This window comes from Nothobranchius furzeri, chromosome 1 (genome assembly GCF_043380555.1).
Source record: "Nothobranchius furzeri strain GRZ-AD chromosome 1, NfurGRZ-RIMD1, whole genome shotgun sequence".
NCBI lineage: Eukaryota > Metazoa > Chordata > Actinopteri > Cyprinodontiformes > Nothobranchiidae > Nothobranchius > Nothobranchius furzeri.
In genome coordinates, this window is record NC_091741.1 from 32,709,688 (window position 1) to 32,730,028 (window position 20,341).

Below are 20,341 nucleotides of genomic sequence, written 5' to 3' on the forward strand. Positions count from 1 at the left end.
GGTCTGTTTGTTTAGTCCTTTTTCCATTCCTGCAGAACCCTGTGGTTCTGGTTCTCATGGTTGTGCAGACCCACATCTTCACTGAGAGCCTCATCCTGGTTCTAGTGGAAGAGCATGTCAGAGGTCACCTGGTGTCCTCAACCTTCTAATGCCTTTTCATGATGATGTGAAGCGACTCCGAGAGTCCTGAAAGAATCAAACAGCTTTCCATCTCAGTTTAGTGGATCAGAACCAGAACCTCCTGCTGTGTGAAGAAGGATCAGCAGCTGACTGACAGCTGAGCAGATCCAGGGTCAGTGAACCAGGTCATTCAGGGCTTCAGCTCCTCCAGCTCAAGATTAAAAGATTGTCTTAGATCAAGTTTCTGGTGAGTGGAAGAGGTCAAGCCAGGTCAGAGATGTGGAGTTGGCGTTTGGAAAGCAACCTGACGTGATTTATTTATATTTACTGTATATAAACGTGCTTTTGTCTGAGTCTGTGTGAATGTCTGCACTCGGTTTGGTGTCCATGTGAGCTGCTGAACCCCCAGGGTTCAGCTGGGACCCCCCGGGGCCCGCAGAGTTCAGTCTGTGCAGACGTTTGTTTGTAAAGCTCATCAGTGCAATCACAGCTCTCCTCCCAGGTCCAGCTCTCGTCTCAGAAACCTCGGTACCACCAGAAGGCCATGGTTCTGATGGGTCAACACCTGCTCTCTGACACCGAGGTCCAGCTGTATCGACACGTCCTTCAGCAGATGCACTTCAAGGTCCACACGTCCCGATATGTAGAGACCAGCAGCTTCCTGAAGGCACAGGGTAACACACACACACACACACACACACACACACACACACACACACACACACACACACACACACACACACACACACACACACTCACACGCACGCACATGCACGCACACACACACACACACACACACACACACACACACACACACACACACACACACACACACACCAGCAAAGAGGTGTGTGTTCTCAGGCTGATTCCTGTCATGTGACCTGGGTGGAGACTTCCTGTCCAGCAGCTGGAAACAATCAGAACGGCCTCAGTCTGCTCTCTGCAGCAGAGAATCCCAACTACAGATCGGATTCAGAGCCTGAGTTGGGAATCTTTTCAGCTCCGACAAACAAACAGGAGTTCCACTCTTCCATGTGGAATTAACCAGGAGTAACGGACCAAATCATCATGATGAAGTCAGCAGACGCGTTCCAGAACCACCAAAGATCACGTTAAACTTCAAGCTCCATGTTGTTTTCAGTTCCTGTCTGGTTCTGTCCTGGCGCTGCTGACCCTCAAAGGCCACGTCATCACTTCCTGTTTCCACCCACCTCAGCAACACGCAGACTACACAAGATCATATCCAAAACAACAAACAGATAGTTTTTATACACTTTGTTGTTAAAACTTCAAACCCCCCCCCCCCCCCCCCCCCCACTGTGCTGCAGAATTAAACTACACATTCAATCCTTCCCTCCGCCAAGCTCTACTACCTTATTTTTATTTTATTGAACGTTAATTTGTCCAGACGAGTGGACTGGTTAACCAACGAGGATCTGGCCCAGAGGCAGCAGCAGACACACGGTTAGCTTTACACCAAAAAACAACAGGTAAGATAAAACATACCAGATACAATCAGACTAAACAGTTAGACATGAAGGACTGTTCTCATCTATAATACGTACAAGCAGTCAGAACAGACTTAAAACACTCTTTAAAGGCCCAGTGTGTAATATTTTTACCTTTATACTACCAAACTCTTGTTTATCCACTTAACAAACGTCCTTTTTCACTAATATTTCTCACCAACATCAACTCTAAATATTCCTCTCAACTTGAAATTACACATTTTTAAATACATAAACTGTGGTCGAGGCTCCATGGTCATCCACCATCTTAAAATACAGTAGCTGTTTAGGGACATACGAGCTCCACGTTACCGTTGGGACCATGATTTTAACCTGAAAGAACCAGCAGAGGGCAGCAGTGCGCCCTGGAAGCCTGGAGTCTGCTAATTCATCTAAGAATAAGAAGAGACTAGCGGCACCGTTGCTGTACTTTGATTGTTCTCACTGCGCTATCAGCTTGGCACCAGCCTCCAACTGACCGTCACTCATCTCAAGTTGCTTCTTTTCTTCATACTAGAGCTCCCGATCCAATCCCAACGTATCGGTGTCAAAGTCTCCCGATCCAGTCCCAGCGTATCGGTGTCAAAGTCTCCCGATCCAGTCCCAACGTATCGGTGTCAAAGTCTCCCGATCCATTCCCAGCGTATCGGTGTCAAAGTCTCCCGATCCAGTCCCAACGTATCGGTGTCAAAGTCTCCCGATCCATTCCCAACGTATCGGTGTCAAAGTCTCCCGATCCAGTCCCAACGTATCGGTGTCAAAGTCTCCCGATCCAGTCCCAACGTATCGGTGTCAAAGTCTCCCGATCCAATCCCAGCGTATCGGTGTCAAAGTCTCCCGATCCAGTCCCAGCGTATCGGTGTCAAAGTTTCCCGATCCAGTCCCAACGTATCGGTGTCAAAGTTTCCCGATCCAGTCCCAACGTATCGGTGTCAAAGTCTCCCGATCCATTCCCAGCGTATCGGTGTCAAAGTCTCCCGATCCAGTCCCAGCGTATCGGTGTCAAAGTCTCCCGATCCAGTCCCAACGTATCGGTGTCAAAGTTTCCCGATCCAATCCCAGCGTATCGGTGTCAAAGTTTCCCGATCCAGTCCCAACGTATCGGTGTCAAAGTTTCCCGATCCAATCCCAGCGTATCGGTGTCAAAGTCTCCCGATCCAGTCCCAACGTATCGGTGTCAAAGTCTCCCGATCCAGTCCCAACGTATCGGTGTCAAAGTTTCCCGATCCAGTCCCAGCGTATCGGTGTCAAAGTCTCCCGATCCAATCCCAGCGTATCGGTGTCAAAGTCTCCCGATCCAATCCCAGCGTATCGGTGTCAAAGTTTCCCGATCCAATCCCAGCGTATCGGTGTCAAAGTCTCCCGATCCAATCCCAACGTATCGGTGTCAAAGTCTCCCGATCCAGTCCCAGCGTATCGGTGTCAAAGTCTCCCGATCCAGTCCCAACGTATCGGTGTCAACGTTTCCCGATCCAGTCCCAACGTATCGGTGTCAAAGTCTCCCGATCCAGTCCCAACGTATCGGTGTCAACGTTTCCCGATCCAGTCCCAACGTATCGGTGTCAAAGTTTCCCGATCCAGTCCCAACGTATCGGTGTCAAAGTTTCCCGATCCAGACCCAACGTATCGGTGTCAAAGTCTCCCGATCCAGTCCCAACGTATCGGTGTCAAAGTCTCCCGATCCAGTCCCAACGTATCGGTGTCAAAGTCTCCCGATCCAGTCCCAGCGTATCGGTGTCAAAGTCTCCCGATCCAATCCCAGCGTATCGGTGTCAAAGTCTCCCGATCCAGTCCCAGCGTATCGGTGTCAAAGTCTCCCGATCCAGTCCCAACGTATCGGTGTCAAAGTCTCCCGATCCAATCCCAGCGTATCGGTGTCAAAGTCTCCCGATCCAGTCCCAGCGTATCGGTGTCAAAGTCTCCCGATCCAGTCCCAACGTATCGGTGTCAAAGTCTCCCGATCCAATCCCAACGTATCGGTGTCAAAGTCTCCCGATCCAGTCCCAGCGTATCGGTGTCAAAGTCTCCCGATCCAATCCCAACGTATCGGTGTCAAAGTCTCCCGATCCAATCCCAACGTATCGGTGTCAAAGTCTCCCGATCCAGTCCCAACGTATCGGTGTCAAAGTCTCCCGATCCAGACCCAACGTATCGGTGTCAAAGTCTCCCGATCCAGTCCCAACGTATCGGTGTCAAAGTCCTTTTCCAAAAGATCCTTTTACTCAAGCCTCTTCTACCCCTCCAGCATGCTGTCTCCCCAACGCGCTCCTGTGCTTGACTGCTAGCCACGGTGGCTAAGCTAATATTGTCCGCTCCATCTCCATCGTGGCTTACCTGAGCCAAATACAGTGATTTGCTGTGGCTAATCCAGGTTACGAGGCATCCGGAACGCCGACAGATCAGTCAGGATGTAGCTCCAAACACCATCCCCGGCGAACATGTTGGTCCTGTTTGGCTATAATGGTGCTGCTGTATTCCCTCCGGGGCTCCACCTAGTTTGATTGTTTTGTCGGCCTGTGGTTGTGTCTGGTGGTTAAGCAGCAGCTAGTGATGTCCACTCTGTCTCTTCACCGCATCTTCAGCTCACACATCCACTGTATAGATGAGGCTCCACCCACTCTCCTCGCCTAAAGAGCAAACACTGATGCTCCATCTCCACCGCCACACCAGCTGTGGTGCAGTGGTGTGTGTGTGTGTGTGTGTGTGTGTGTGCGTGCGTGCGTGCGTGTGTGTGCGTGTGTGTGTGCGTGCGTGCATGTGTGTGCGTGCATCTGTGTATGCACAAAACGCAGCATATTCATTTGCTGGCACCTTCCTGAGAAAGCTATGTCGTTCCAGTAGCACTTTTGTTAGTCTTGATCGTCTTTTAGGCATGCTGAACAACGAGTGACTTGGTGACTCGTCATTACGCAGGACTTTGGAGCCGTCTCGAGCCAACGGCATTGGCGTCAACAAATGAGCATTAGGTTACAGACATGTGACATAACCCTAACAGCACGAAGCTACATGTAGCTAGCCAGCTAACAGCATGTAGCTACATGTAGCTAACCAGCCAACAGCATGTAGCTACATGTAGCTAACAAGCTAACAGCACGAAGCTACGTGCAGCTAACCAGCTAACAGCACAAAGCTACGTGTAGCTAACCAGCTAACAGCACGAAGCTACGTGTAGCTAACCAGCTTACATAGCACGTAGCTACGTGTAGCTAACCAGCTGACAGCACGTAGCTACGTTTAGCTAACCAGCTAACAGCACGTAGCTACATGTAGCTAGCCAGCTAACAGCATGTAGCTACATGTAGCTAACCAGCTAACACAGCACATAGCTATGTGTAGCTTACTAGCTAACACAGCACATAGCTATATGTAGCTAACCAGCTAACGCAGCACATAGTTACATGTAGCTAGCCAGCTGACAGCATGTAGCTACGTGTGGCTAACCAGCTAACAGCAAGTAGCTACATGTAGCTAGCCAGCTAACAGCATGTAGCTACCATAGGGGGACCAGATTTAAAAAACTGATAACTGGGACCCAAAATTTTCCTCAACATTAAAGAGTGACAAATCCTTGCTGGTGACTTATAATTGCTTTTTGTTGCACAAGTGCAACAACATTTGAACATCCTATTAAAAATAAGGACATTCTGTCTTTAGTGCAATTTTTAACTATTTTCTTTTTCAAAATAATGCTGTATTTGTGAAACACATCAGGCAATATTAATGAAGCCCTTCTGTGAACAGAAAAAAAAGTATTTCACTGACTTCGTTATTTAGAAACATAAACATTGCACACAGTGAACAGCCCTATTGTTCCCTTTAATGTCGCGGTAACGCTTTAAGAGTATTTCATGTTTGAGTGAATCTTTTTAAGCACACTGTGGTTGTCAACAAGTCTGGCATGAAACTCAGAGCAGCTGTCATCAAAGTTCACCCGAGTCATGAGCAGTGCCTTCAGAGTGTCCAGTCCCAACGATTTCTCTCATGGGTCCAGGTGTTGTTCCTGAGAGAAAACATGCGATCCACAGAGGCGTTTGTGCCAGGTAGGCCCATGGCACACTGGCAGATGGTGGCTACATTTTGAAACGGGACATGCCGATGCCTTAAATGCGTGAACATTTCAGCCCAGCGCTCATCTGCTGGTTTCATGTCTCGGTCCCACTGTCCAGTCTTGTTGGATGTGTGAGTTTTGACAGAAGTAACTTCGTCAAAGAGGTCCGTTTCATTGATGTGAGCGTTTGGCAGCTTTGAGGAGACATACCTCAGGGAGCTCTCAACCTCATCCCAACCTGGTGGATCTTCAAGCAGGGTCCAAGAGAGTCACTTCATGTCAGTAAGTGAGGAGCTCCACTCCTGCAGATGTGAGATGCCACCGTCAGAGAAGGTGTGGACGCGTTGCTTAAACACCTCCACTTGAGGGCGCTCTTGGGCAGCCAGAGCCCTTCACCTGAAAAGACACCAATAATAATTCATGAAGCATTAATATCAGAGCCTTGTTTTACATGACTTTTAATTTTTATATGTTTAAACTCACCTTTAATCCCATGACGAGGGCGGCCTTCCTCCTAAAGTGTCTCCTGTAGATCACACAGCTGCCATGCAGCGTGGACAGCTGTGCTCTTCTCTCTCTCCATCTTTTTGATGATGATGTCATCGAACAGTGACAGTTGGTTGTGTATAAAGCACAACCAGGCCTCACACACGTGGTTTTCTAGGAACCTGATGATTGGATTTGGTGCTTCTTCCTGAGACCTGAAGTAGGACTGAAGTGCTGGATGAAGCTTCAGAACCCTCTCAACTGCAGGTCCAGTGAGAGCCAACGGGTTCTGCTGGTCCCAAGGAGAGTGGCATGTTCAACATCAACAAATGAACAGAAGTCTGTCAGCTCCTCAGTTCGGACAGTGTAGATGTGAAAATATCCAAAAACCTTCACAACAGAGTTCTCAGTGTCACAGGGAGGTGTGTCTGCTGCAGACTGGACTGCATCGAGCACGGCGTGCGCTGCACATCCTACACCAACCAGACTGTTGGGCGTGGCCTGATCACGTTTATGAAAAACGTTGTTCTGTCCTCGTCTTGCTTTTCCTCTGAAGTCTGTATTGGTGTTGTCTGCACAAAAGCCGACCACTTCATCCACCAGACCGAATGCAGACGGGCACCTGTACACCTCATCACACCGCAGGGTTGGGGTCTCACCTGGTAGTGATGTAAAGTCGAGCATCTTCACTCTGACCCCCTCGGTTATTTTGAAGTAGCGCTCAACAGGAACAGGCATCCCTGCCTTGTGGTGTGATGTGTTAACTGCGACAGAGACCAGAGTGGTATCCGTAGCACGCGGGGCAGTTACCCTTGTCACCACTGCCTCAGCGTTGGTCCGGGCACACGTAAGACGCTGGTCATAACATCTTTAAAGCAGTCCAGCAGCACAGTCCGTTGAAAGCTGTGATTGTGCTTCACAACGCGGTACGCACATGCTGCTTCCTGAGCGGCGTGTTAAAGGTCTCTGTCACCAGCAGCAGCGTCGCTAAAACACATGCTAACCAAACTTCCCGCCTGTTGCCACCGCTTATGTTTGCTAGTGTTAACATCGTTCTGCACGTCCGCATTTCCACCATGAGCAAGTGCTCGGTTAGGAACGTGTGGAACAATCAGATCACTGATGTATGATGGAGCTTGATTATTAAGAGCTTTATATGTGAGAAGAAGGATCTTAAAATCTATTCTGAATTTAACAGGTAGCCAATGTAGGGAAGCTAAGACAGGAGAGATAGGATCTCTCTTTTTAATTCTCATCAGAACTCTAGCTGCAGCATTTTGCACAAGCTGAAGACTTTTAACTACATTCTGTGGACTTCCTGAAAGTAATGAATTACAGTAATCCAGTCTTGATGTAATAAATGCATGAACTAGTTTTTCAGCATCACTCCTTTAAGCTTAGACATCTCGTGGGGCTTAAAGGAGATGTACAGTTGGATGTCATCTGCATAAAGATGGTAGGAGATCCCTTTGAAGGAGCTCAGGATGTGCTGAAAAGGAAGCAGATAGAGGAGGAAGAGCAGAGGCCCCAGCACAGAACCTTGTGGGACACCATGGGTAAGAGAGGTGGTGGAGGACCTAAACTTGGAGACGGCCACAGAGAAGGAGCGCTCAGAGAGATAAGAGGAGAACCACTCCAGAGCAGATCCTGATAGGCCTACCCAGTCTCTCAGCCTCTCCAGTAGCAGGTGATGGTCAACAGTGTCAAAGGCTGCAGTCAGGTCCAGCAGGACCGGAACCAGAACCCTGCACCACTGTGAGTCAGAAGGTCATCAGAGACTCGAAGAAGAGCTGTTTCAGTAGACAACATGGCCGTGTGTTCGGCTGTGTTTTATGTTTCCTTCTGGAACGACACCGAACTGGAAACGAACTCCAGCAGCTTGGCTCTGAGCTCTTTCAAGCATAAATCAGCTGATGACCTCATTAAATAATCAGTTTTACTCAGGACTCTCTGGAACTACAGATATGGCGTCTTTCTTAGTAAAATAAAGGATCAAATAAACTTCATTCCACTTGAAACAAAAATTCAACAAGAAGAGCAAAAACATCTAAATTAGAGATTAAGTTCGGTTGTCTGATGGGACCAAACAGCCAGAGTTCAGTTGCACATTTGAAACGTGTTTCTATGGTTACCGGTGTTGAGTCCTTCCTTGTCTCTGTGATTACAGGAGGGGGTGGGTGGAGCCTCCTGCTGTGTCTCAGCTCTTCAGAGCAGAGCTGCCTGAGGAGGATTAGCTTCTCTCACCTGCATCAGCACCAGATGGTTAGACACATGTCACATGCCACTTGGGATGTTTGAGGACGTCACAGTTCACCTGCATGCATCCTTGTTGCAGGTGAACCTGTTACCTGGCTTGATTGGGGCATTTTCAGATGTAGGTGGAGGTCTCTGTCGCTTCTCTGCCCGCTCCCAGCTCACAGGTGAGGCTCTTCCAGGTAAATCCCTTACATAAATGATTTGAACAACTGCAGCATCTGACACATGAACCACTTCTATCTTCCTTTCAGAACTGGATTTACCCATGAAGCCTCACGCATGTGGATCAGCCAATCAGAAGCCTCATTTTCCTCAGGACCGGTGTGTATCCATTTAGCTGTCAAGAACCTAATCACACATCTGGTCCTCCTCCCTTCTCTGTCTGAGAGCCCAGAGGACCTGTGAAGTCCTGGTCCAGTAGTCTAAAAACACCAGAATCATGTTCAGATCTCCGGAGACCGTAATCCAGCTGTGGTCTGACCGTAATCCAGCTGTGACCTGGCTGTAATCCAGCTGTGACCTGGCTGTAATCCAGCTGTGATCTGACTGTAATCCAGCTGTGGTCTGACTGTAATCCAGCTATGATCTGACTGTAATCCAGCTGTGACCTGGCTGTAATCCAGCTGTAATCCAGCTGTGACCTGGCTGTAATCCAGCTGTGATTCAGCTGTGATCTGACTGTAATCCAGCTGTGGTCTGACTGTAATCCAGCTGTGATCTGACTGTAATCCAGCTTTGACCTGACTGGAATCCATCTGTGACCTGGCTGTAACCCAGCTGTGGTTTGACTGTAATCCAGCTTTGACCTGGCTGTAATCCAGCTGTAATCCAGCTGTGGTCTGCCTGTAATCCAGCTGTGATCTGACTGTAACCCAGCTGTGGTTTGACTGTAATCCAGCTTTGACCTGGCTGTAATCCAGCTGTAATCCAGCTGTGGTCTGACTGTAATCCAGCTGTGATCTGACTGTAATCCAGCTGTGATCTGACTTTAATCTAGCTGTGGTCTGACTGCAATCCAGCTTTGACCTGACTGTAATCCAGATGTGACCTGGCTGTAATCCAGCTGTGATTCAGCTGTGATCTGACTGTAATCCAGATGTGACCTGACTGTAATCCAGCTGTAACCTGGCTGTAATCCAGCTGTGATTCAGCTGTGATCTGACTGTAATCCAGATGTGACCTGACTGTAATCCAGCTGTAACCTGGCTGTAATCCAGCTGTGATTCAGCTGTGATCTGACTGTAATCCAGCTGTGGTCTGACTGTAATCCAGCTGTGACCTGGCTGTAATCCAGCTGTGATTCAGCTGTGATCTGACTGTAATCCAGGTGTGGTCTGCCTGTAATCCAGCTGTGATCTGACTGTAATCCAGCTGTGGTATGACTGTAATCCAGCTGTGACCTGACTGTAATCCAGCTTTGGTTTGACTGTAATCCAGCTTTGACCTGGCTGTAATCCAGCTGTGATTCAGCTGTGATATGACTGTAATCCAGCTGTGGTCTGACTGTAATCCAGCTGTGATCTGACTGTAATCCAGCTGTGGTCTGACTGTAATCTAGCTGTGGTCTGACTGCAATCCAGCTTTGACCTGACTGTAATCCAGATGTGACCTGACTGTAATCCAGCTGTAACCTGGCTGTAATCCAGCTGTAACCTGGCTGTAATCCAGCTGTGATTCAGCTGTGATATGACTGTAATCCAGCTGTGGTCTGACTGTAATCCAGCTGTGATCTGACTGTAATCCAGCTGTGATCTGACTGTAATCTAGCTGTGGTCTGACTGCAATCCAGCTTTGACCTGACTGTAATCCAGCTTTGACCTGGCTGTAATCCAGCTGTGATTCAGCTGTGATATGACTGTAATCCAGCTGTGGTCTGACTGTAATCCAGCTGTGATCTGACTGTAATCCAGCTGTGATCTGACTTTAATCTAGCTGTGGTCTGACTGCAATCCAGCTTTGACCTGACTGTAATCCAGATGTGACCTGACTGTAATCCAGCTGTAACCTGGCTGTAATCCAGCTGTGATTCAGCTGTGATCTGACTGTAATCCAGATGTGACCTGACTGTAATCCAGCTGTAACCTGGCTGTAATCCAGCTGTGATTCAGCTGTGATCTGACTGTAATCCAGATGTGACCTGACTGTAATCCAGCTGTAACCTGGCTGTAATCCAGCTGTGATTCAGCTGTGATCTGACTGTAATCCAGCTGTGGTCTGACTGTAATCCAGATGTGACCTGACTGTAATCCAGCTGTAACCTGGCTGTAATCCAGCTGTGATTCAGCTGTGATCTGACTGTAATCCAGAAGTGACCTGACTGTAATCCAGCTGTAACCTGGCTGTAATCCAGCTGTGATTCAGCTGTGATCTGACTGTAATCCAGATGTGACCTGACTGTAATACAGCTGTAACCTGGCTGTAATCCAGCTGTGATTCAGATGTGATCTGACTGTAATCCAGGTGTGGTCTGCCTGTAATCCAGCTGTGATCTGACTGTAATCCAGCTGTGGTATGACTGTAATCCAGCTGTGACCTGACTGTAATCCAGCTTTGGTTTGACTGTAATCCAGCTTTGACCTGGCTGTAATCCAGCTGTGATTCAGCTGTGATATGACTGTAATCCAGCTGTGGTCTGACTGTAATCCAGCTGTGATCTGACTGTAATCCAGCTGTGGTCTGACTGTAATCTAGCTGTGGTCTGACTGCAATCCAGCTTTGACCTGACTGTAATCCAGATGTGACCTGACTGTAATCCAGCTGTAACCTGGCTGTAATCCAGCTGTAACCTGGCTGTAATCCAGCTGTGATTCAGCTGTGATATGACTGTAATCCAGCTGTGGTCTGACTGTAATCCAGCTGTGATCTGACTGTAATCCAGCTGTGATCTGACTGTAATCTAGCTGTGGTCTGACTGCAATCCAGCTTTGACCTGACTGTAATCCAGCTTTGACCTGTCTGTAATCCAGCTGTGATTCAGCTGTGATATGACTGTAATCCAGCTGTGGTCTGACTGTAATCCAGCTGTGATCTGACTGTAATCCAGCTGTGATCTGACTGTAATCTAGCTGTGGTCTGACTGCAATCCAGCTTTGACCTGACTGTAATCCAGATGTGACCTGACTGTAATCCAGCTGTAACCTGGCTGTAATCCAGCTGTGATTCAGCTGTGATCTGACTGTAGTCCAGCTGTGGTCTGACTGTAATCCAGCTGTGACCTGGCTGTAATCCAGCTGTGATCTGACTGTAATCCAGCTGTGGTCTGACTGTAATCCATTTGTGATTTAGCTGTGATCTGACTGTAATCCAGCTGTGATCTGACTGTAATCCAGCTGTGGTCTGACTGTAATCCAGCTGTGATTCAGCTGTGATCTGACTGTAATCCAGCTGTGATCTGACTGTAATCCAGCTGTGATCTGACTGTAATCCAGTTGTGACCCAGGTGACTTCCTGTCCATAGAACCATACAAAGTGTGTTGTGTTTTTTTCCTTCTCTGTAGCTCTGACGGTCACTTTCCATCTAAAGCCCCACTTCCTGTTCTGGTTGCCATGATGAATGTCTACATCCTGGTTACCTCGTTGACCCCACTGACTTCCTTCTTACATGACATCAGCGTGGTGATGACCAATCAGGACCAATATGGGCAACGAATGAAGGTAAAACACCTGTCATGACAGGATTTTCAGAAGTTAAGGGTTTACATTTTGTTGTTTCTTATTTTTTTCCTGTTCGCCTTCCTCTCAGATCAGAGACTTCCTGCTGCAGCAGCTGGGACCAACGGCATCCCTTGAATCATTGGGGCAGATAAAGAAGGTGATTGGGGTGGTCTTGCAGGCAGCATCGGCCAATGAGAAGCAAGAGTCAGACGTCAGGTGACCATGAAAAGGTGTTCTTCACATTTCCTGGGTTTGCTTTAGTTCTTGTGGATCTTATGGTGTTTTTGTCAACGGTGTGTGTTCCAGGTGTGTGTTGTGTTTCCAGCTGCTCACCTTCTCTCTGGTCTTCAACAGCTCCATCACACCTGTCGTAGTCCAGGTAAGAGAATGGCTGCTCCTAGATCTGGGATCAGCTCTTGAGTCTGAGTCATGAACCTTGACCCCCAACGAGTCAGCCGTGTCTGTTGAACGTAGCTGACCTGAGAACAGCACAACGTAAAATTATTAATTATTTAAAAAACTTTTATTAGTCATGATGGAACAAATATTTCTGAACTGTCAGTAAAAACAGCACGAACTGCAACAATAAAACAAGCTTTTATTTTGAAGGGACAGACCACAAATGTATAACCTTTAAATGTTTATGAGGAGAAAACAACTGGATTGTCCGTATTACTGATGTTCCAAGCAGCTCCTGCCCTCTAGTGGTTGACGTGAGTATGACTCACTGTTTCCAGTAGTTCTGCTGTTAAAATGTTAAAAGTAAAATATTCAGTTCAGTTTATTTCTACACACTCGTCTCAGGGCTCTTCACACAGCAATCATTCCACTTCAGTCCGGTTCATTAAGCCAGTCAGTAAAAAGTCAAGTCACATTTCCTCATGAAGCACATTTAAAACGTCATGGCAGCCTGCCAAAGAGCTGAACAAGGGAGGGTAACAAGTCCACAAAACAATCAGAAAACACGTAGCAAGCAAAACAACGTGAGGCCGCTTTAGAACAGTAGATATAAAACAGCCTCAGCCACGTGACGTAGTCGGGACGGGGGCACAAATGCTGCTAAAGAGCCCGCCAGAGGAGCGGCCAAAAGGCAGAGTGGTGCTGGCTCGTTTAGGGCTCTGTAAGAGAAAAGAATAACCACAATGAGCCAATGCAACTCTGCCATCACGGGTGTGTGTGTGTGTGTGTGTCGGGGGGTGGGGGGGGGGTGGGGGGTGGGGGGACCTCTGTCCGCAGCTGACATGTTGCATTGACCCCTATGAGAGCAGAGTTGGCGTAATCCATGTGAGAAATAATGGATGCATGAAAAAGTTTCCTATATAAAGAACCCAGCAGGTCGCATCAAGTCACTGACTAGTGTCAGAGTCTTTACAGCAATCCTCATACTAAGCAAGCATGCAGTGACAGTGGAGAGGAAAACTCCCTTTTAACAGGAAGAAACCTCCAGAGAATCCTGGCTCAGTATAAGCAGCCATCCTCCACGACTCACTGGGGATGGAGAAGACAGAGCAGACACACACACACACACACACACACACACACACACACGCACGCACGCACGCACGCACACACACGCACGCACGCACGCACGTGCGCGCACACACACACACACCACGCACGCACACACACACACACACCACGCACGCACACACACACACACACACACCACGCACGCACGCGCGCGCACACACACACACACACACACACACACACACACACACACACACACACACACACACCACGCATGCTCGCACGCACACACACCACACGCACGCACACACACACACACCACGCACGCACGCACACACACACACACACACACACACACACACACACACACCACGCATGCTCGCACGCACACACACCACACGCACGCACACACACACACACCACGCACGCACGCACACACACACACACACACACACACACACACACACACACACACACACACACACACACACACACACACACACACACACTCAGAAGACTCACCGTTCAGGAGGACGACCAAACAGAACCTGCAGCGCTGGAGGACTTCCTGTCCGCCGCCATCACAGCAGAAAGCGGGGAGGACGTTTTAAGGAGGTGGGCGTCTCTGAGCCGTAACGTTTCGTGTGAATGTGTGAGCCGTCTGGAGTTTTGTAGCACGGTACAAACAACGTAATCCTGCTCGTCTGCAGCCATCAGCTGGGGCTGATCCTAGATCAGTGAGATGTAGCTATGGCTTTGGGCTGAAAGCGTAGACGTGAGGTGCACTAAACTGCCCAACTGATGCTTAAGTATGTGTTCAGCGCTATTACAAAGGTAAAGGTTCTCAGCAGGAGAGAGCTGATTCAGGTGCGACTCGCTCTTTAACAACGAAGGAATCGAAGCGGGAGCTTCCATGCTGTGGTGAGGGATTAGAGGCGTAGAACAGGTGAGTGGAATACTAGATGGACAGAGGTGTGCAGCGGTCTCGAGCAGCCGAGGGGGAAACCTGAACAGAACCACAACCTTTAAAAGTCAGCCCGTATTTTAGCCAGTGCCCACTTCTGGTCCCCCCTCTTCCCACCCTGGTCCTGGCCAAGGTCAACCCCCCACTGTCCCTCTAACCAGGTGTGTCTCTGGCTCCCCCACCTGAGAGTTTCCTGTAGAAGTCTGTCTGTTTCTCCTCAGGTGGACACCAAGTTAACCTTCAAGGGTCTGAGGGACACATTCCAGAGACAGATCACCAGAGACCTGATCCTGGAGGACACGCTTACAATCCTGCTGAGACCTCCCACACACCTGTCCCCTGAGACTCACCTGTCCTTAAAAAAACTTATGGAGCAGGTGAGAGCATCCAACAAGCGTTGAAGCCACCTAAAACAAAACCACAAACGTATTTAAAAATGAATGTTTCACTAATAAAACGTCACGGAAGCGAGAAAGCAGCCGCTGGCAACAGGAAGAGAGTTCCAGCCAACATTGTCACGAACCAATCAGAGCAGAGCTTTTCATGTCACCAAATTCTGGACACCTTAGTTTTAGTTGACAGAGATTTTTGTGTTTTCTTTTTACAAAACGTTAAACAAAGTCTTCTTCTCCAGACGCGGACTCGGGACTGCTGGACTGGGTTTCATATCACATCCTTTATTTAATCCCAGCTGTCCAATAATCCCCAGACTGGGATCTTGAACTGGGATGCTGTTGGGTTAAAGAACATGAATGTGACCTGTTACTGGGAACCAGGCAGCAGAGACCATAATCCCGACACGCTGACGTTAACACCTCAGATGTGTTCAGGTCAAACCGGTTAAAACCGTCGTCTATCTGCTTAAAACCACGCCTGTTTCCGGAAGCACTCGGACAGGAAACGCGTTAATATTACGGATATGTTTAAAAGTATCTACGTCATCGCTCCAGTGCTGAGCCCAGCTGAGTGAAGCTGGCTTCCAGAAATCCACGCTAATAGAGTGGTTGGTGGTTGGTGCTCTCTGCTGTGGGCGGAGAGCCAGCTTCACCCAGCTGTGGGCGGGGAGCCAGCTTCACCCAGCTGTGGGCGGGGAGCCAGCTTCACCCAGCTGTGGGCGGGGAGCCAGCTTCACCCAGCTGTGGGCGGGGAGCCAGCTTCACCCAGCTGTGGGCGGGGAGCCAGCTTCACCCAGCTGTGGGCGGGGAGCCAGCTTCACCCAGCTGTGGGCGGGGAGCCAGCTTCACCCAGCTGTGGGCGGGGAACCAGCTTCACCCAGCTGTGGGCGGGGAGCCAGCTTCACCCAGCTGTGGGCGGGGAGCCAGCTTCACCCAGCTGTGGGCGGGGAGCCAGCTTCACCCAGCTGTGGGCGGGGAGCCAGCTTCACCCAGCTGTGGGCGGGGAGCCAGCTTCACCCAGCTGTGGGCGGGGAGCCAGCTTCACCCAGCTGTGGGCGGGGAGCCAGCTTCACCCAGCTGTGGGCGGGGAGCCAGCTTCACCCAGCTGTGGGCGGGGAGCCAGCTTCACCCAGCTGTGGGCGGGGAGCCAGCTTCACCCAGCTGTGGGCGGGGAGCCAGCTTCACCCAGCTGTGGGCGCAGCCGCCTCAGCTGCAGCAACAGCGCCGCTGCTGTTGGGGGCGGGCAGAAACGTGTCGTTTTTGTCTAGTCTCGACTTGTTAATGAAAACTCCCGTTCATCTCGTCAGGTTTTAGTCACCCAGAAACTATTTTTAGCTCGTCAGCGTCTCGTTGTCGTTTTGAAAAAAAGAGGCGTGAACCAAACGAACTCGTCATCGTTTCCGTTAAGGAAAGCAGTAAAACACCGTAACATTCACCGTTCATCCACACCTGGCCCACGTCTGCATCGGGCAAGGACATTACCCACAATTCATTGGTGCATGGGAATCTAGCTCCAGTGAAATGTTCCAGATGAAATACGTTCCTTCAGGACGATTAATGATATTCATTCATGCTCTGAATGTCTACCACTCCGTGTGTATTGCAGTCGATGCACATTCCGTCCATTCATTGTTTGTTTGAAATTTGTTAATAAAGATTTTAGAAAAAAAGTTGCACAAACGGCGACCGGCTCTCCAGCGTGGGCAGAGGCATGATGCTCCGCCCCAGTTGGGCACACCTGTGCACGGGAAGCCTTACAGCACACCTGCTCTAAGTGCACTTCCCAGAAGGACGCAGGGCGCTGTGTGAGTTTGGGACTGGGCCTACCTGAGGAGGTGTGGACTAACCCTAATCCTAATCTCAAGTGAAAGGAGAAGAGTTTGATGAACTTGTTCATACGAAATATCGTTGGTCACATGTTTGAATAAAACCTTCAGGATTGTTGTTGTTTGTGTTTGAAGGATATAATATGTTTTCCACAAGTAGAGATTGCAAAAAAGGTGGGGGTGTGGCTTTGTATATTGATAAAAACTTTCAAAGTAGATTGGTGGGTGATATGACATTAGTTATGGATAACATTATGGAGTGTGTATCTGTGGAAATACAAATAGAAAAGTCTAAGAATGTGTTAGTCAGTTGTATGTATAGGAAACCAGGATCTTGTGTTGAAATGTTTAAAGAAAAAATAGTTGATATGTGTGATGATATAATCAACAGAAAAATGTGTTTTGTCTGTGGGGATTTTAACACTGACCTGTTGAATCCTCAAATGCAAAATGCAAATACAGAGTTTATTAATTCCATGTTTAGTTTGGGACTGTATCCACTAATAACTCGGCCAACTCGAACTACAAAAACTAGTGCGACACTGATCGACAATATTTTTACAAATATTCTTGAATATGATGTGTTAAGTGGTCTTGTAATTACCGATATGTCTGATCATTTACCGGTTTTCACAGTCGTACACAGGACAACTGTAACTACTCAAAGTGAATCTGTGGTTGTTACAAGGCTAAAAAATCAAGAAGCAGTAAATTCATTTAAAACTGACTTAATGGAACAAAATTGGGAGGAGATTTATGTGGAAGATGTAAATATGGCTTATGGAAAATTTTTAAATATTATAACTTCTCTTTATGAAAAAAACTGCCCTTTGCTTTATAAGGTGGATAAGAATAAGTATGCTGAAGAGCCGTGGATAACTACGGGGATTCAGAAGGCTTGCAGGAAAAAAAATAAGCTGTATAAAGACTTTTTAAAGAAAAGAACGGAGGAAGCAGAACAGAATTACAAGATATACAAGAATAAATTAATAAGTATTATGAGATCTAGTAAAAGAAATTATTATAGCAAATTATTGGAAGGAAATAAATCTAACATTAAAAATACGTGGCGCATATTAAATGATGTAATAAAAAAGGGTAGTGGAACCAATAGTCTTCCAAATATTTTTCTAACAAAAGACAATCAAGAAATGTATCAGTCTAAAGAAATAGCAAATGAATTCAACAAGTATTTTACCGAAATTTGGCCAAATTTGGCAAAGGATATATCAAATACTAAATTAGATGCTGATGCTGTGAGTAAAATAACAAATTTAGACAAAACCATATTTATTCAAGGCACAAATGAAAATGAAGTTATAACAGTTGTTAAAACATTTAAAAGTAAAAAGTCAGCAGATTTACATGGATTTGATATGTCGGTTGTAAAAGAAATCATTGAGATTATAGCCAAACCACTTACGCATATTTGTAACCAGTCTCTCCAATCAGGAAGATTTCCTGAAAGGATGAAGGTTGCAAAAGTCATTCCTATCTATAAGGCTGGAGACAAACATGACTTTTCTAATTATAGACCAATTTCTATTTTATCTCAGTTCTCCAAAATACTAGAAACAATATTTCATAAAAGATTGTATGACTTTATTGAGCATCATGATATTCTTTCTGAACAGCAATATGGTTTTAGACGTGATCGGACAACTTCTCTGGCAATTGTTGATCTAGTGGAGAAAATATCTGATGCAAATGACAACAAACAATATGCTGTTGGGGTCTTCTTAGACCTGACCAAAGCTTTTGATACTGTTAATCATGACTTATTAATAAAAAAATTGTGTAGATATGGCATCAGGGGTGTGGCCTATGACTGGATTAAGAGTTATTTAGAGAACAGATTCCAATACGTCCACATTAACAACACTGATTCACAGCTACTGACAGTGACCACCGGTATCCCACAGGGGTCAGTGTTGGGTCCCTTGTTGTTTATTCTTTATATTAATGACATATGTTTAGTTTCTAAAACATTGCATTTCATACTATTTGCAGATGATACTAATGTTCTAAGTTTTGGGAAAGATTTAATAACATTAATGGACATGGTTGAGAAAGAATTAAATGCATTAAAGTGTTGGTTTAACTTAAATAAATTAACTTTAAATTTAAATAAAACAAAATTTATCATATTTACTAATAGAGCAATTACAGTGGACACAAATCTCAAAATAAATAATACAGAAATTGAAAGAGCGAATGAAATAAAATTTCTTGGCGTAACCATAGAAAAAAGTTAAGTTGGAAACCGCATATTGGCTCAATTAAAGCAAAGTTATCGAAATCATTAGCAGTTCTCTATAAAGTTAAAGAATTTTTAGATGAAAAAGCTTTATATCTTTTGTATTGTTCCTTATTTCTGCCTTATTTCATGTATTGTGTTGAAGTGTGGGGAAACACCTACGAAACCCACTTAAAGCCTTTGTTTACAATTCAGAAGAGAGCAATCCGACTTGTAAATAAAGCAGCTTGTAGAGAGCACACACATTTACTTTTTATTCATTTAAAAGTAATAAAGCTAAGAGAATTAGTTACATTAAGAACTGCACAGTTTATGTATAAAGTGATGTATAATTTGATGCCAAAACAAATTCAGGATCTGTTCCAGATCAGAGCGAGTGTTTATGATCTCAGAGGGTATAAAATGTTTAGAAAGCCTAAAGTAAGAACTAAAATGAAACAACTTTGTATTTCTTGTGTTGGGGTTGATGTGTGGAATAAATTAGACCAGGAGCAAAAAGATTGTTCAACAATGGTAAAGTTTAAGGGTTTGTTTAAATCAAATGTGATTAAATATTATGAATCAAGTCAATGAAAAAATGCATAAAACATTAAAGGTCTTTTTTTTATGAAGCTAGAATGGGGATTTGAATATATTCCCATACATTTCAAACATGATGTAAAAATTATGGAATCGGTACGCTATTCTAAAATTTTGTTTAAGTTCAAAGGGTTTGGGGGGCTGGGCTTATAAGCTTCTGCTTCTGCCTGCGCCCATTCTTAGCTTTGTGTAAGTTGTGTGTTTGCTTGTAAACCTGCAAATGTTTCTTTGTTATATTATATTGTACTATTGATTTTAATTTCTCATTAAACTTCTCATAACTTGGCTTCTGTTTGTCAGTACGGTGGCTGCAGAGGGACAAACGCAGTCGACTTTCTCCTTCTGTTCCGGTTCAACCAGCAGCTGAAGACCTCCTGCGCCTTCCAGCTGGTATGTTGTTGGTTTGTTGTTTCCAGAACCACAACCAGAACCTGAATCTGTTCCTGTCTGGTCAGCTGTATCCCACCTCCCCCTACCCCTCCCCAGCTCCATGTGACACCTCCAGTCTGCTCCTCCAGATCAGCCGTTACTACCAGTTTCCACCAAACAGCAGGTGACAAACTGAAGCTTTCATATTATTGGCTGTTCCTGGATGGGCCACATGACCACATTGCTCCTTCTCCGCAGAGAAAACGGGATGAACAAATGGACCAATCAGCAGCCAGATCCCTCACAAGGTCAGACGCTGTTTTTGACTATTTCTGATTAATTCCAAATAAAGTGAAACATTTGGCTTTCCATACAACTCAGCAAAGCCAGAGGTGTGGGACTCCTCGGA

The 20,341-nt window shown here is 46.6% G+C and overlaps 1 protein-coding gene across 4 annotated transcripts in view; it reads left to right on the forward strand.

Moving 5' to 3' along the window:
• Positions 1-20,341, forward strand: part of cped1 (cadherin-like and PC-esterase domain containing 1) — a 35,454-nt gene that overhangs the window by 428 nt on the left and 14,685 nt on the right. For 2 of the 4 annotated variants that reach the window (XM_070555430.1, XM_070555384.1), the window contains exons 2-12: positions 611-794; positions 8,330-8,424; positions 8,498-8,582; positions 8,670-8,739; positions 11,916-12,072; positions 12,161-12,288; positions 12,379-12,451; positions 14,728-14,883; positions 19,864-19,953; positions 20,019-20,116; positions 20,191-20,240. In XM_070555430.1, coding sequence (XP_070411531.1) covers positions 611-794; positions 8,330-8,424; positions 8,498-8,582; positions 8,670-8,739; positions 11,916-12,072; positions 12,161-12,288; positions 12,379-12,451; positions 14,728-14,883; positions 19,864-19,953; positions 20,019-20,116; positions 20,191-20,240 — 1,186 coding nt within the window. The remainder of the gene's footprint in view (positions 1-610; positions 795-8,329; positions 8,425-8,497; positions 8,583-8,669; positions 8,740-11,915; positions 12,073-12,160; positions 12,289-12,378; positions 12,452-14,727; positions 14,884-19,863; positions 19,954-20,018; positions 20,117-20,190; positions 20,241-20,341) is intronic. The other 2 variants (XM_070555367.1, XM_070555403.1) reach the window with 2 other exon arrangements.